Below are 17,958 nucleotides of genomic sequence, written 5' to 3'. Positions count from 1 at the left end.
CTAACATACAGAGGGTGGAGATATCAGCTGTAAACTCCATTGTCCAGTTTCACAGCAAAGTTATCTCTCGCCATAGAAGTCAGGCAAGAACATTGTGAATTTTCAAGCACATAATCAGCATTCTGTTAAGAAAAAAGGGTTATTGTGCCAACAGTGATTGGTGCTTCTGTTATACAGTTGTTTATTGAAGTTGTTTGTTTTAATAATAGATGTTTTGCTTCTTATTCATTAATGCAGCATGACTAGAACAACAGCTGGTCCTAATTGGACTAGACCAATATTTTCTGGCTCATTTCCTTTTACCAAGTGGTTTGTGTCTCTCCTCCTTTCAATATCTCTTGAAGATTGATAATCTGTCACTATTATAAAAGCAGTGGGGTCTGAGTAGATCTATAAATTTGAGTTTTCGAGATCTCTGCATGCAATAACCATAATGTGTTGTGTTTGTCTTAACACTGGGTCCAACTGGAGGCAAACAAAATTACACATTTGCTGTCCTTGTACATGACCTTTTTATCCGCGCAACTATATTTCCTGTTAAACACATTCTGTTGCCATAGTGCCAAAACCACAATTAATTTGTCATCGGGTTATGTCACAATGTTCACACAATCAATCTTCCTTTCCTTCCACCCACGTACCCTAACCGCACCATTATACTTTTGCCTTTCCTGCTAGTTATATAGTGTTCCGATTGATGCCTGCGTGGACCCTTGTTTCCCAAAGATGAAGCAGAGTTCGAATCAAACCCAGATGCACAAAATATGCACAGTCCCTGCAGGTGCATCAATTCATGCGGCATGTGGCCACACTTAGCATCTGACAGGCAGTAGTTCCCACTTTATTGCTTTGTTCATTAATGGAATGTGGGTATCGTTGCAAAGGCCAGCATTTTCCAGAAGCCTCAATAATGCAAGAGCCCATCACCTCCAACTGCAAAAGATAAGGCTGAAGCATTCTCAGCAATATTGAGCCAGAGATGCTGAATGGATATTGCATCTTAGCCTCCTCCTGTGGTCCACAGCATTACAGAGGCCAGTCTTCAGCCAATTCAATTCCTTCCATGTGGTATCAAAAATGATCAGAGGCACTGGATGCTGCAAAGGTGATGGGCCCTGACAATATTTTGGCAATAGTACTGAAGACTTTTGCTCCGGAACTTGCCGCTCCTCTTACCAAATCATTCCAGTACAGCTACAACACCGCCATCTACCGACAATGTGGAAAATTGCCTGTTATCTCCTGTACACAAATCTAACCTGGCCAGTTATCGTTCACCAGTCTACCCTTGCCATCAGTAAAGTGATGGAAGGTATCAATTACAGTGCTATCAAGCAGCACCTGCTCAGCAATAACCCACTCAGTGATGCCCAGTTTGGGTTCCACCAGGGCCACTGAGCTCCTGACCTCATTACAGCCTTGGTTCAGACATGCTCAAAAGAGCTGAATTCCAGAGGGGAGCTGAGAATAGCACCCAAGGCTGCGTTCAACAGATTGTCGCATCAAGGAGCGATAACAAAACTGGAATCAATAGGTATCAAGGGCAAACTCTCCATTGGTTGGAGTCAAACTTAACACATAGGAAGATGGTTGTGGTTGTTAGAGGCCAGTCATCTCAGCTCAGCAACATATCTCCAGTTTTTCCTCAAGTTAGTGTCCTAGACCCAATCATCTTCAGCTGTTTCATCAACCACTTTCCCTCCATCATAAGGCCAGAAGTGGGATGTTTACTGATGATTGCGCAATGGTCAGCACCATTCTACACTCCTCAGATACTGAAGCAGTCCATGTTCAAATGCCACAAGATCTGGGTAGTATCCAGGGTTGGGATGACAAGTGGTAAAAGCCAGGCTATGACTATCATCAATAAGAAATAATCTAACCACTATCCCTTGACACTCAATAGTGTTATCATCACTGAATTCCCCCACAATCATCGTTCTGAAGGTTAACATTGACTAGAAACTCAACTGGACTCTCCACATAAACACAGTGGCCCCAAGAGCAGATCAGAGGCTCAGAATAGTGCAGCGAGTAACTCACTTCTCGACTCGCCAAAGCCTGTTGACCATCAAGAAGGCACAAGTCACGAGTGTGATGGAATACTCCCCACTTGCTTGGATGAGTGCCGCTCCAACAACACTCAAAAGGCTGGACACCATCCAGGACGAAGCAGCCCGTTAGATTTGCATGACAGCCACAAGCATCCACTTCATCCACCACCGACACTCAGTAGTAGCGGTGTATATTGTCTACAAGATGCATTGCAGAGCTTCAGCGAAGATCCTCAGATAGCACTTTCCAAACTCATAATCACTTCTATCTAGAAGAACAAAGGCAACAAATACATGAGAACACCAGTACCTGCAAGTCACTCTGCAGCCACTCACCATCCTGACTTGGAAATATATTGCTTTTCTTTCATTGTTGCTATGTTGAAATCCTGGAATTCCCTCCCTAAGGGCATTGTGGGTCATCCAACAGCACATGGACTGCAGCGGTTCAGGAAGCCAGCTTGCCATCACCTTCTCAAGGGCAAATGGGGACGGGCAATAAACACTGGACCAACCACTCTTCTGTCCAACTAAACTTCCCAAAGTTTCCCAAAACTAAACTAGTCCTGCTTGCCTGTGTTTGCCTCAAATCCCTTTCAACCGTTCCTCTTCACATACCTGTCCAAGTGTCTTGCAAATATTGTAACTGTACCTGTATCAATTACGTGCAGATCATTCCACACATGACTCAGCCTCTGTGTGGAAAGAGTAACCCCTCAGGTCCCTTTTAAGTCTTTTTCCTCTCACCTTAAAATAAGACCCTTAGTTTTGGACTCACCCATCCTTGGGAAAAGACCTTTGTTATTCACCTTGTCTATGCCTCTCATGATTTTATAAAGTCTCTCTTCAACCTCCTACGCTCCAGGGAAAATTAGTCCCAACTTGTCCCTGTATCTCAAATCCTCCAAAGTAATTTATTTATGTCTATATATGTGAAATATCTATGGAGGGGTTAATTAGCATTATATTTTCCCTTTGATTTTTCGTTTAATAAACTGAGTTAGGAATTCTTCTTTAGAATTGTACTAAAATGCCTTACCCCTAAATGCTATCAAACACCGACTCCTCAACCCTCTCTTCTACTGTACAGCTCTTACCTCATAACGTGTTACCCCCCCAGACCTGGGGCGAAGCTCCCAAGTTATCAGGGTTCCAGATGAGAGATCCCAGATTGTCGAGCTCCTGGCTGAGGAGAGATGGAACTGGCTCACCTTCTTTATTCATTTGTTCCATCAGTTGTTCAGAACACTTTGGATCCCCTCCCTTGGTACCCTTCTCCCAGATCAAGTAAATTTAATTTAACCAGCGTGAGTTTATTGTTTACTAAACACAAGCAAAAGTAGCACACACAGATTAGAAATGAAAAGTGAATCCAAAAACACATTTGAAAATATATGGGGCTACATTCGTGGTTAATGGCATATTGTGCAATATTGCTGGCTAAACAGTCAATCTTAACATTCTTAAAATTGCAAGTTATTGAAATGAGTTTGCCCCAATTCCTTTTGGCAATGTTTGGTTAACAACACTCCAAGCACAGGAGTCCTACTTTCACCCTGTTTCCTTTTGATTGGTTTGTAAGCAGTTGATTTCTAGTCCTTGAGCAAGAGTCTTTTTTTTACCTGTAATGCAGAGGTGACTAGTGAGTGATTCTTTGATGGTGACTTTTCCAGCCCATGAGCATTCAAAGGCATGCAAGTGTACAAGTCCTTCAGCCAATGCAGACACAAGCCCCTGAGCTCACTAACACACCCTCCACTAGCAGAGGGAGACAAAGATTGAACTGGCTTTTAACCACGTGTACATGCTTGAAAGGGGAAAATCTCTTCCCCAGACTGTATTCTTTTCTCCCATCATGCGCATAGTCTGCGATAACTCCCTGGAGATTACGGTTCACGTTGTAGTGCATGTCTCCCCAGTTAAATCCATCCCTTTTGAAGCTTTCTTGACACGTCTCCAGATGAGACATTCCAGGATTTCTTTCTCTTTCTGTCCCCAGACAGCCACTGAATTTACATTTGCAGTCATTCTCCTGGCTGCATGTCTTTTTATTTAACCTTAAGGTAATTAAAGGTTCACTTTGTCAGTAAGTACTTTATGGTTCATCCATAAAGACAATATATTGTTCCAAAATGCCTGTGATGCCAATGTGCGAAGCTGCTTGTATTCAACATGTGGATCCTTTTGAGGTCACCAGGTTTGTGTGGAATACTGCAGATTCCATTTGGCTAATCTGATGCAATTGGATAGTGCTTCATAAATTCCAACTCCCTCGCACTACCCACCAACATTTAATCACTTGTGCAGACGACAGGGGATGACAATTAAGGTCAAACAGCTTTCCCACAGGAGGGACAAGTTTTCTTGGGCTGTAATCTTTGCACCTCCCACTGTTTGGAGTTACAAAGTAATTCAGGAGAACAACTGATGGCAGAGCATAACCATATACTAAATAAAAATAGATTTGCCCAGACATTTTTGTTCATATTTTCTTTATGTTTGGTGAATCATATTCTTATTGATGAACTGGAGACTGTAAAGGGTCTGTATACATAATTGAAAGAGTTTGAAGACCTCCTCATGGGTCTGCTCCTGGGCCTGGCCAAACTGGCCATAAACAGGTCCAGGCAGCGGGCCGTGGAGGGGGTCGTTAGGGCCGACTGCTTGCCCCTCTTCCGCGGTTACGTTAGGGCCCGGGTGTCCTTGGAGAAGGAGCACGCGGTGTCCACCAACACCCTGAGGTTGTTCAGGGAGAGGTGGGCGCCACAGGGAGTGGAGTGCATCATTTCCCCCTCCAACGCTATTTTGATTTAGTCCTTGCCCTCCCCTTCACTGTTTTGATCACACAGCATTGCCCTTTGATGTGAAGGGCACTGCTTGTCACAGGCCACTTGGGTGTTTCCTTTCTTCCTGGTGGTGGAAATTAAAGATTTGTGCACTTTGTGTCTCTCACTGTGTCTCAAACCTGCACACACACACCATGGGTGCTGGGGAAAATAAGCACTACCGCAGTTAGGCGGTAGTGTGGGGAAAAATAAAAAATAAAAAAAAAATAAAAAAAATAAACAGGACCGTTCACACAGCATTGCCTTTTGTGGAGGGCACTGCTTGTCACTGGCCACTCGGGTGTTTCCTTTTAAAAAAAAAATTGAAAGAGTTTGAGGAAGGATATCTGGTCGGCATGGACAGGTTGGACCGAAGGGTCTGTTTCCATGCTGTGCATCTCTACGAGTATGACTCTAAGTTACTTTTAAAGTTGAGCCGTTAAGGTACATTTAACAAAGCACTCGTTGGTTTAATGCTAAGTCAGTCATGATGATGTGCATTCTTGCAATGGAATTCGTGTTTGGATTCTGCAGACATGGTAACATTTGTGTACTTTTGGTCAGTGATCATTGATTTTCAATGACTCCTTTTAAGTGCAGGTTTGTTTTATTTTTGGGGGAAGTGGGTTGGAATTAAGCATTAGGAAATTTGGATGTAAATGTTTTGAAATTTATAATTTTCATTTCTCTTCTTTTTTAAAACTCAGGCAGTTCCAAGGCCACTCTGACGGCGTCAGCTGCACTGACATTTCAAATGATGGGACCAAGCTATGGACTGGAGCACTGGACAACACAGTCAGGTGCTGGGACCTGAGGGAGGGGCGTCAGGTGCATCAGCATGATTTTGCCTCACAGGTATATAATGTCTGCTGACTACTCTGAGGAAGCTTACTTGATCCCTTCCAATATATTTTTAATCCTGAGGATTTTATTTTGATTCACTCATGGGATGTGGGCATTGCTGGCTAGTAATTCTCTGGCTCCCTCAGACATGCACTCAGTGAGTCCCTTTCTCTCTGCCACAACTCTGTGACATCTGCAGCACCCACACCCACCCCAATCCTGAAACATGACTTCTCCACCTCCTGATTCTGCCTGGCTTGCTGTGTTTTTCCCACCTCCTGCCTGTCTATTTAGCAATTAGCATTGCTCATCCAAATTGCACAGAAGCCAGTTAAGAGTCAATCACAATCCTGTTAGTCTGGAGTCACATCGAGGCCAGACCAGGTAAGGATGGCAGTTTCCCCTTCCTAAAGAACATTAGCAAACCAGATGGGTTTTTCTGACAATCAATTCATGGTCATCGTTAGACAGATTCCAGATTTTTATTGAATTCAAATTCCACCATTTGCCATCGTGGGATTCATGCCTGGGTTCCCAGTTCTCTAAATTAACAGTCTGTCAATAATGCCACAAGGCCGTTGCCTTCCTTGAGACACGCCTTCATTCCTGACAACACTTTTCTCAATTCTGCAAAATTGGTCACAAGGATGACCAGACCTGCTGTTGTGTTGTTGCCCTTTCTTTCCACCTTATTTGTTTGTGAAAGCAACTAGTTTCTGGGCAGGGTCTTCATCTTGAGCGCCAGTCCAGGTCAGGAACGTGGAAGGGGATGTTAAATGGTGAGAACCATGCCATAGTCACCCATACTGTGATGTGATGAATTTGAGTAAATCCATCATGTTCCAGAGCATCTTTGTCCACTCCTTCCTGGTGCAAATGGATGGCCTAGAGGTATAGTTGCTGGATTGTTAATCTGGGCACCCAGCTTTGAATCCCGTCACGGCAGATAGTGGAATTTGAATTCAATCTAAAAATAAATCTGGAATTAAGAGTTTAATGATGACCATTATTGCCATTGTCAGGAAAAATCCATCTGGTTCACTAATGTCCTTTAGGGAGGCGAAACTGTGATCCTTACCTGGTTTGGCCTACATGTGATTCCAGGCCCACAGCAATGCCTTCTGGGTAATTAGGGACGGGCAATAAATGCTGGCCTAGCCAGTGATGCCTCATCCTGTGAATGAATTAAAAAGAAATGTTTGGTCAAGATATGCATGCAATGTCCATGATAAGTGCTGGAGTGGAATTCAAACCTGAAGTTCCTAGCCCAGTGGGACACTATCCACTGTGACACAAGACCTTTGTAGTGGATTAAAAACTCAATATTTAATATCTCAAGTGGGAATCCAAATCTTAGAACTCTGGAGATTTACTGATTCTTTTATAGTCATTGAGATTTGACACCTTGCACTTCCAAGCAACTGGACAGGTCAATAGCATCACTGTCTCATATTTCACTAAACTTAAGATCTTGGTAATGTTCTGAAGGTTTGGAATTGTGCTTGTGCCGGACTGTTTTAGTGTTGAGATATTGAGTGTTAAGTAGTTAGAAGTTGTGAACAGAAAAATTATGCAATATTGTGTTATTTATTAGGAAAGCTGACCTTACTGCTTCTAATGTGATTTTCTTGAAATTTTGTAGCTGACCTGTGCAAACAATAATTCCAGGACATTAGCTGTATGACCTTATTTTGATTCATAAAGAGAAGTGATGTTTTAACTCTAATGGCACATTCTAAATATTTGATCTAAATTAATTTATGACAATTAATATGAACTAGTATTGAAATGGAAAGTGGATAAGTTCCTCTTAAATTCATTCATCTGTTGACTTAAAAAGCTATTGAGACAAATAGCTTCAATCATAAGTTTATTCTGAGGCAGAAATGGCAGTTCTTCAGATTCCCTTTTTTAAGACATCTTCCATGTATGCATGTGTTGTGATATATAGAAATAGATTATAATAAGGCATGCTAGTCCAATTGAGTCTTTACATTTGTTCTTAAGATGCTACATAGAAAAGCCATGGAATCTGCAAAAATGAAGAGACAGCTGCTTTGAGACGGTTGTTTTACCTTCCATTTAGCAGCACCATTTCTGTTGTAACAACCCAAAAGGCCTCCAATTTCCTCTTTTTGCTTTGTGATTTGATAAAATTTCAGTAGATTCTGGTTATAGTTAACTAGGACTCTTCCCCAGTCTGCTCCAGTCAATATGCATCTAACCTTCTATGAGGGTAGATTGTTGTATTTGAAGACAAAGCTGGCATTTCATACCCATTTTTATTTCTTGTTTCCCCAGATCTTTGCACTGGGCTGTTGCCCAACAGGGGGATGGCTGGCTGTTGGCACGGAGAGCAGCAATGTAGAGGTTTTACATGTCAACAAACCAGATAAATATCAGCTTCACCTTCATGAGAGTTGTGTTCTGTCACTCAAATTTGCTTATTGCGGTAAGCTCTGATTTTCTTTTCCACCGTTACATTAGTTCATGGCTAACCTGTACGATAAATATATCTAAATGCTTTAGTTCCAGGTTTTGATTTGATTTGATTTGATTTATTATTGCCACATGTACCGAGATACAGTGAAAAGCATTGTTTTGCATGCTAACCAGACAAATTGTACCTTACACAAGTACATCAGGATCATAAAACAGAATGTAGAATGCAGTGTTACAGCTACAGAGAAGGTGCAGAGAAAGGACCATTAATGATCCAGGCGGTCAAAACTCTTTTTTAGAATTTTAGTAATGAGATTTGACAGGTCTTGTGAGGAGAGAATTACAGATTGCCTCTTTATTTTGTGGAAAAAAACGTTTCCTTGAATGACCCAGCTTTAACTTGAACCACTGTTTGTTTGAGGTTGGGCTCTGTGCACCACCCTGAGGGCAAGTCGTTTCTTTCTTTCCCCATAAAAACCCCTTTGCTCCAACACCTACAGTAGACCATGCATTCACTTTCCCATACAACATGTCTGCATATTGAACTTTTATAACCCTAGGTACCATTTTGAATCTATGTTACACCCCATTCCAGGCCATTGCCTCCTGCCTGAAATGTGGCTTTCAGAATGTGGTTTCTGAGTGGTTTTAAACTTGAGCCTTTTCATTTGGTAGTGCCAGCTTTGAAGTGTAGCTTCCGTTCATTTCTACTCTTCCCTTCCTTTGAGAACATTGCTGCTGACTGAACTGACCTGTTTATAATGTGATCCAGTAGGAAGGTGAAAGTAACAGATTGATTGATTACTAATAACCACTTGTATTTTTAACCTGAGAACTTGGAACTTGCTACACTGTTTCTCCCACTCGCTTATTCTCTCAAACTCCAGAAGTGGAAAATCTTTTAAAACACCCATCTTAGTGGTTTCACAGCTTTTAATTCTGTAAGTCAGTATCTTTTCTTCTCCAGTTGCACACAGTTTCTGTGAAATAAGCTTGTTGCTAAGATGAAGTACTGCATATTACAGATGAAACCTCTAGAGTGACTTGTGAGAGAGGTGGGTGGTAGCAGCTCTTTGCTTGTTTGGGCTGGTAATTACAGCATTGTCTCTGTTGGCGGCCTTGAATGTGGCCTCCAATTATTTGAATTTGTGCTATTTGTGGATGTTGGAATGTGCCAAGGATTTCTATTTGGGCACCATTGAGAAGAAAAGAAAATGGACTAATATGGCCCCTTGATGTTTACTTGCAGCTGATTAATTGTTGCTAATCTACTTCTGACTATGGGAAAGACTTGAGTATTAGCTGGAAAAGGGCATTGGGAGAATTGGGGTTAGTGCTTAATATGGGTCAAGGAATAGGTTGCCTGATAGGCTGATTCAAGCACTTGATCCATAAATTCCAGATTACAGCCAATCCTGACGCTCCCAGGAATCTTGGGTTCTCATTATCAGCCTCTATGGGCATTGTAACAAGTTGTGATGACTAATTTCAGTAGTAGAGCATAAGGACAGTACAACAACAGAACAGTGCATCTCAGTACTGTTGTAGTCTAATTATGGTGCATTCCTGCTGAACTACACCAGCTCTCGCCTCCTTACTCTTCACAAAAGTAATATTTGAAGCCCTATCGCATTGGGTAACTTAGGTAGGATGGATGGGGCTGGATATCAAAAAGGAGCTGAAACTGTCAAAGTAATGTTACTACCTGTACACCAACCAAAACAGACAAATAAATGAGATCAGTGTCAGAAAGAACAGATGGTTTGTGAAGAATGGTCTGAATTGAAGCAAGATAATTTAGGTTAGGTCCCCTTCAGGAAACAGGCCCCTCGGCCCAACCAGTCCACACCAACCCTCGGAAGAGTAACCCATCCAGACCCATTCCCCTCTGACTGATGCACCTGAGATGCTGCCTAACCTGCTGTGCTTTGACCAGCAACACATTTGCAGCACCTAACACTATGGGCAATTTAGCATGGCCAATTCACCTGGCCTGCGCATCTTTGGACTGTGGGAGGAAACCCACACAGACATGGGGAGAATGTGCAAACACCACACAGACAGTCACCTGAGGCCGGAATCGAACCTGGGACCCTTGTGCTGTGAGGCAGCAATGCTTACCACTGAGCCACAGTGCTGCACTCTATAATGCCTAACTATACATAACAACAAAAACAGAAATTGCTGGAAAAGCTCAGCAGGCTAGGCAGCATCTGTGCAGAGAAATCAGAGTTACTGTTTCGCATCGAGTGACCCTTCCTTGGACCTGCCCACTTATACTTCAGTACACAACGTAAGTGTTATGTATCTTTGACATCCTTAAGAATAAGTGAACCATTTGTGTAATTGAACCTTCGAGGAGTACGGGCATGATATTGTGCACATCAATGACTCTTTACTCAGGAGGTAAAAGGATTGCAGCGTTTAGTTGCGGATTACACCCAGCTGCCTGGAATTTAGGAGGTGATCAGGCAGATGGTTGCTGGCTTTAACTTGTCACTTTAAAGGGAAGTTGAAACAACGAATTGTCTCATTCCTAGCATCCTGCAAGACCTACAAAGTGAGGATCACAGTCATCGATGGATGTAGAGGCTAAAGTTTGTAATTTCATTAAAACATGTCGATAAATTACTTGAAAAATAATACATAAAACCTACTGCGCAAGGCAATGAGGAAGCAGGACTGTCATCGACAGCGATGAGTGATTTTTGAAGCATGTTTTTCTGCCACTAGAGGGACCTAGCGTACCTCACTGTGATCATTTCAGGGCATAAAACAAACATTTCTGTTCCATAATAGCTAGTCTGCCATGTAAAATGAAGGAATATCTTGATACAGTCATCACTTGACTGATATGCATACAAGTTATTTGTGGTTAATTCAGTTTTAGGCAATTATATATTTGCTCTGCTCAGTTTATTATTCCATTTGAGGAAAGCATTTTTTTTCTCTCAGCTGTCACTTTAAAAAAGGTCACTGGTTTTTAAATTGCTAAAGGGCCAAAGACTGTGCAAGGCCTAGTCATTTAATTAATTGTACACTTCAGGTTAATTAATTGTATATAATTATGTTTGCAGAATTGCCTCAGTTTCTGATTTGCCTCCCATCCTCCTTTCCGCATCCCTCGGTTATATTTAGGCTCCGCTGCAGAGCTCTGAGCATATTTCCATAGCCTCCGCGCCTTAGCGCTGAATCCGCTGTAACTTCTTCAAGCAAATTTTCAATTAAGTTATTAGTCCGATTAGATTTGCTTGTCACCCTCACTGATTTTCTGAGACACATTATTTGATTAAAAAGACCTTACAGCTTTGAACTTGAGCCTTTTTGGATCCCAAGAGATTTGAAAGCCAAGTAGACACTGTGGGTAAGTGTAGCTGAGGAAGAAGACCAGCCATGATCTTACTGAATGGTGGGGCAGGCTTTGAGGTCACCTGGCCTACTCCTGCTTCTTCTTATCAAATGAAGAGATATCAATGAATTTTGAAAGCATCCCTCCCAAACATAAGTGCTGCATTCATATCTGCCTGTAGCAAATTTTGTTTTCTCTCTCCTTTCCAATTATATCAGCCAATTTACTTTTAACATTGCCAGGAAATTTTCAGACTCTTTTCAATTTTTGTCTCAGATGGTGTTTAGAGAAGATGGTATTTGATGGGGCCAGAGATTTTAAACCCATCTTGCTTTGAGCCCTGCATTCCATTGCTCAGGCAGATGGATGGAGTCACTTGGTTGGCAAAGTGGATAGGCATCAGGGATGCATCTTGATTACATTGGGAAGCAGTCATTGACACAATGAAGGTTTAATATTGAATGCTGGCTCATTGCCTCATCCTTCTTGCATTGCCAAATAACAGCAATTTACATTTATGTAGCCTTCTTTTCAAACACACTGAAATTTCACAACTGCACAGCCAAACGAAATTGGACATAAAACCATTTAAGGAGAGGTTAGATGACTAAGATGACTTGAGTTGTCAGGTGTCTTAAGGTGACTAAAAGGTGACTTCAGTTATGTTAGGTGACTTAAGGTGATGGAAAGATTAGCTAGAAGTGATGGGTTTCATGAGTTGCTTCAGTGAAGGGAAAGAGAGCGAGTAATGAGCTGAGAGCTTTAGGGAAAGAATTACAAAACCTGAAGCCTGAGTATAGCTGAAAACATAGGAAGCGTTGGTAAGCTGTTTTAAAATCAGGGATACAGAAGAGGCCAGAACTGAAAGAGCGGAGAGATCTTGGAAAACATTTTTGAAAATTGCTGTCCGTTGTGTCTGTAGGTAGCATCATATCTATCTGCTGCACAACACCAGCTTGCATTTGTATCAGGTCTTTACTGTGGCTAAAATGTTACAAGCTGCTGGGGAGATCCTGAGAAAGAAATGGATGCCAACTCAAGGAAAGGATGGAGAGGCAACACCAATGGCTGAGTTGGAGATGGGTTTCAAAATGTGCCTTTAAAGGTGAGAGAGATGATTAGATTAGTGATGTCTGATGGGAACATTCTAGGATCTGGATCAGTGGTGCTGGAAGAGCACAGCAGTTCAGGCAGCATCCAACAAGCAGCGAAATTGACGTTTCGGGCAAAAGCCCTTCATCAGGAATAAAGGCAGTGAGCCTGAAGCATGGAGAGATAAGCTAGAGGAGGGTGGGGATGGGGAGAGAGTAACATAGATTAGCTTCAGGTCAGAGGAAATGACCTGGGAGTTGCAGTGGGAGAGGGACTCCCTGAGATTCTTGTAGAGAGAGGAGGAAAAGCTGAAGGATAATAGTCAATAGTGGGTGAAAGGCAAGGAGAAAGGAAAATTGATCATGGTCAAAGAATGATTCTGTATTCCCCACTGGCTAAAGAGAGTTGATATGAGCCATTGAGTGCTGCCATCAGAGCTGTTTGACTTTCCCATCACCTGACTAGTTGACATTGTGTTGCTCTCCATGCAGTTCCATCCATCACTGCCATCATATAATGTTGAAGAGCCTTTAGAATCAAAAGTACTGCTTCGTCTCACACCCTCTGATGTCAACAGTGACTCAATAGATCCTACCAAAAATTAGGAACAAAAATCAAGGGAAATGTCACACTGTTGTCTTGCCGATTCTTTTTATGGGGAACAGAAGCTGTACATGACCTCAGATTAGAGTGGTTACACAGCTTGTTGATTTGCCCTGATCTACAAAGCAATCAAATAAACTGTAGTATGCGGTTTTATACACTGTATTTTCCAAGAAGTAGTTCAGCCTCAAATGTATTGCAGCAGATTTTGTTGAGGGATGGACTGCAGGCAATTGGTTGGTCCAACAGTCAGACTGGGAGAAGTGAGTGGGATGAGACCTTTCCTCAGGCTGTCTGTTCCAGTTGTAAACGCTGGAGAGTGGGGTTGGCTCTCCGTGAGCAAGGGCTGGCTGGATGTCAACATTGAAACTTCAACAAAAAGTTTTGAGTGAGCTTCGATACTGCACAGCCATTCCTGAGACACAACCTCGGAAAGAGAAGGGATTTTGTCTTCCTGTAGGCAGATCCGCAATCTATTCAAAGCGGTTTGGTCATTTCTGAATTCCATAGTTACTGCTCCACTGTGAGTGTATCATTGAGTAACTAAGTGTCATGAGGTTGTTACTGATGTTAGCCCCAAACTGAACTTTTAATCATCTTCAAGGTAACCTTTTGAAATGATCGCTCCACTCTATGTAATCCTGGTATGGATCAACAAATTTTATGGTGCTTCTAAGTAATCACTTAAATCAGTTTTAACTCGATAATTGCACTAGCGATTGTTTGATAAAATGGTGTCACTGGATAAACAGGAGATGTTCTCTCTGTCAAGCTGGTATTGATGTTTCTTCTCCTTCCATTGGAAGGAAGATAAATATTCATTGGACTTTTCTCGTATTACTCAGATGCATGGCCTGAGAGTAAATTCTGTTACAGTCCCTCATTTTGGTTATTGAAAGATTCAGGGAACCTTAAAAAAACACCAAGATTTGGGGTTGACAGAAAAAATAAAAGTTTATTATCATCAGTACCTTTTGAAGAATGGTTTTGATGTCAATTAAAGAAGATTTTCAATCCAGCAATTAAAGTGATGTAGTGGGTATGTCACTGGAATGCTAATCCAGAATGCAAGCTCTAATGGACTGGGGAAAAGTGATTGAATGTCACTGTGGCAGATGGTAGAATTTGAATTTGATACAAAAACATGATCTAGAGTAAAGAGTTGGTCGAATGATTGCCATGTAACTATTGTCAATTGTCATAAAAACCCAGCTAATTCATTAATGCTTTTCAGAAAGGAAATCATAGAATCCCTACAGTGTGGACTCAGGCCATTCGGCCCATCAAGTCCACACCGACCCCCGCCGAAGATCATCCCATCCAGACCCATCACCCTACCCTATCACTGTAACCCTGTATTCCCCCTGGCCAATCTACCTAGCATGCACATCTTTGGACTGTGAGAGGAAACCCACGCAGACACAGGAAGAATGGTCAAACTCTGAACAGACAGTGACCCAAGGGTAGAATCAAACCCAGGTCTGCTGGTGCTGTGAGGCAGCAGCGCTAATCACTGGGCCATTGTGCCCCAAATCTACCATCCTTACCTGATCTGGCCTACACAGACTCCAGACCCACCGAAATGTGGTTGGCTCTTATCTGCCCTTTGGGCAGTTAGGGATGGGCAATACATGCTGGCCTGGCCAGCAACGCCCATATCCTGTGAATGAATAAAAAGTTAAAAGTAAATTGAAGATTTGATTCCTTGAGAAAATAATCTTATAGAAATGACTTAGCTTGATTTGAGGCAGATGAATGAACACAAAGTGTTGTACTGACTTGAGTTGGAGATCCTTCTTGCTAACATCCAACTCTTTCATCCTGTCAGGTTGGTAACTGCTCTTCCCCAAATCCCACTGTGTGCCAGAGGAGGATAAGTACTACATTGCTTTGTGATTCACAAAGGGGCTTCTGATGTTGAGACCCACATTTGTAAACACCTGCAGGCAGGGACTAACTCTGTTCAGTGCAAAACCATTTGTGTGCTGACTCTCTCCATCTTCATTTCAGGTAAATGGTTTGTAAGCACTGGAAAAGACAACCTTCTCAATGCGTGGAGAGTACCGTATGGAGCAAGTATATTCCAGGTAGGAAACAACCATGAAGGGGATTGGAACTGGGGTTGGCTGCCAGGGAAGGCAGCTTATGCCTGACGGTTTTAGATGCTGTTCGCATCCGAGTTGAAAACATCTTGTCAATGAACTCACAACTTGTGGGGAACTGAAGTGAAAATTAAATCTTATGGGAACTGTTGTCAGGAAAGTTTGGCACCTACTTATTCATAAAAAGCTTTTCACATACCTTGTGCTGACGTTGCTCTTGAATAATGCAAAGATGTGCACATGTGCCCTTGGTTAAAATATCCTTGCCAAGCTCTCCTAATGGATTTATTTTACGCCCCTCTTTTTGTGAGAACTTTGAGATTTTGGAAGATATCAGATAATGCTTGCACGTTCACAATTGACCTACTGTGTAGCATATTTTGTGCAAAGTGGCTTTGCTGGTATTTTCAGTCCCTGAGGAACTTTTCATATCATCTTTTGTTTTCAAAAACGAGGTGTTACAGTTAATTTAAGGGAAATTCTTCCTTGATTTGTCACTATGCATCATACAAACACTTGCATAGCTTGAGGCGGACTGATAATTTGTCTGTCGCACACATGCAGCAGTAAAAATTTATTGCATTCTTGGCCAAGAGCAGGAGTTATTATTTCAAAATCAGGTCCTACCATGTATATCTTGGGGCTAATTCAGTTATTAAGCACAATGTAACAGGTTTACCCACTTGCGTCAGGTAGATAAGGCAAGGGGTTTCTTGGCTCAATCCCCATTCTGATCTCAGTTGCCTGATCTCAGTCAGTTGAGGAAGTTGGAGAGCTATTGTGTGCTTGGCCGAGATTAATGCTTTTGGCTGTTGAAATAGGGACAAGGAGCATGCACCTTCTCGAATAACAGTTGAAGTGAGTGGTGGAAAAGGTGCAATCTACAGTTTCCTGAAATTACAGGTTACGAATAAATTAGCTAGGAGCAGGAGTGAGCTGCTCGTTCCCTCTAGACTGCTCTCTGAACTCATTTTTCCATATTCCCGCTAATCCCTGACAACCTTTCACCCCATTGTTTATCAAGGATTTATCTACCCTGTGTAAAAATATTCAAAGACTCTGCTTCCTCCATGGTTAAGTTTTGATTTCTGGTCTGTGTTGACTATGTCACAGAATTACAGAAATGTCACGGCATTGTATCAGCACTGGCTTTTCAACCGGGCATCATTGTCTAATGCCAGTCTCCTGTATTTACCCCACTCCCTCCCACATTACTTTTATCCAGAATAATCACCCAATGCCATCTCAATTGAGCCTGGCTCCACCACACTTCCTGGCAGTGCTTTCCACACTGTGACTAATTGTTGTGGAGGAAAGTTTCTTTCCTCAACTCACATTCGCTCCTTTTGCAGGTCACTTAGAATCTGTGCTCTCTTGCTCCATTTCCTTTTACGAGAAGGTGCATTTTCTCTCTGTACACTCTATCCAATCCACTCATCATTTTGAAGACCTCCACCAGATTCCTGCTTAGCCGTTTTCTCTTCCTAACTCTTTCAATCTATCCTCATAACTGAAAATCCTCATCCCTGGAACCGTTTTTGTAAATGGCTTTCTGAAAATTCATTCATGGGATGCAGGTATCGCTGGCTGTTATTGCCTGTCTCTAGTTGCCCCTTGAGAAGGTGGTGGTGAGCTGCCTTCTTGAACTGCTGCGGTCTACCTTCTGTGGGTTGACCCACAAGGCCATTAGGGAGGGAATTCCAGGATTCTGACCCAGCTTCTGCACTCTCTCATACATTCCTGTAATATTGTGCGCAGACTGTACACAATACTCCAGCTGAAGTCCAACAAATGCCGGTTTTATATTGTCTTTTAATGCTTTTCCAACCAAAAATACATCACCTAACATAAGCTAACAGTGAAAAATGAGACTATTTGGTTCGCTATGCCTGTGCTGAAGTCTGATAGCACAGTGTCTCATGTTAATTGATCTCAGCCGTAGGAACAATAGTGCTGCTGCAATTTGTCACACTGCCTTTTGATTAAGAAAGGGCAAAAACCAACAGAACTCCTTATCCTGATTCATATTGAATGGTTTCTGATGGAAAAGCTATGTAGGTACATGGCAGGTTTCAGATGAGACTGTCTTTGGAGAGCACAGTACTCATTTTGACCTTGAGGCACAGTCATGGTTGTCAGTGCCTGTGGAACCACAGAGACATAGAAAACAGGAGCAGGAATAGGCCATTCAGGCCTTCAGGCCTACTTGTCCATTCGATGTGATCATCGCTCACATATCCAACTCCATATCCTGGTCCCACCTCCTCCCCAAACCCTTTGATCTCTTTAGCCCTCAGTTCTTTAGCTAATTTCTTCTTGATACATTCAGTGTTCTGTGGCAGAATTTCATAGTCTCACCACTCTCTGGGTGAAGAAGTTTCTCTTCATCTCACTTCTAAATGGCCTACCTTGTGTCCTTAGACTATAACCTCTGTTTCTAGACTCCCTGGTCATTAAGAACATCCTTCCGATGTTCACCCTGTCTAACCCTGTTAGAATTTAATAGGATTCTCGTGAGATACCCACTCATTCGTCTAAACTCCACTGAATATAGTTCTAACTGATCCAGTCTCTCTTCATACCTCATTTCCTATTCAAATGTAGATTAATTCATGCAGGAGGTGTTCAGTTGGTGAAATCACAATGTT

At 42.2% G+C, this 17,958-nt stretch overlaps 1 protein-coding gene across 3 annotated transcripts in view; it reads left to right on the top strand.

Moving 5' to 3' along the window:
* Positions 1-17,958, top strand: part of LOC132829142 (transducin-like enhancer protein 4) — a 165,475-nt gene that overhangs the window by 146,131 nt on the left and 1,386 nt on the right. For all 3 annotated transcript variants that reach the window (XM_060846481.1, XM_060846483.1, XM_060846482.1), the window contains 3 exons: positions 5,587-5,734; positions 8,024-8,174; positions 15,219-15,295. In XM_060846481.1, the coding sequence (XP_060702464.1) occupies positions 5,587-5,734; positions 8,024-8,174; positions 15,219-15,295 (376 nt within the window). The remainder of the gene's footprint in view (positions 1-5,586; positions 5,735-8,023; positions 8,175-15,218; positions 15,296-17,958) is intronic.

This window comes from Hemiscyllium ocellatum, chromosome 28 (genome assembly GCF_020745735.1).
Source record: "Hemiscyllium ocellatum isolate sHemOce1 chromosome 28, sHemOce1.pat.X.cur, whole genome shotgun sequence".
Lineage (NCBI taxonomy): Eukaryota > Metazoa > Chordata > Chondrichthyes > Orectolobiformes > Hemiscylliidae > Hemiscyllium > Hemiscyllium ocellatum.
This window is presented reverse-complemented; position numbering and strand designations above follow the sequence as displayed.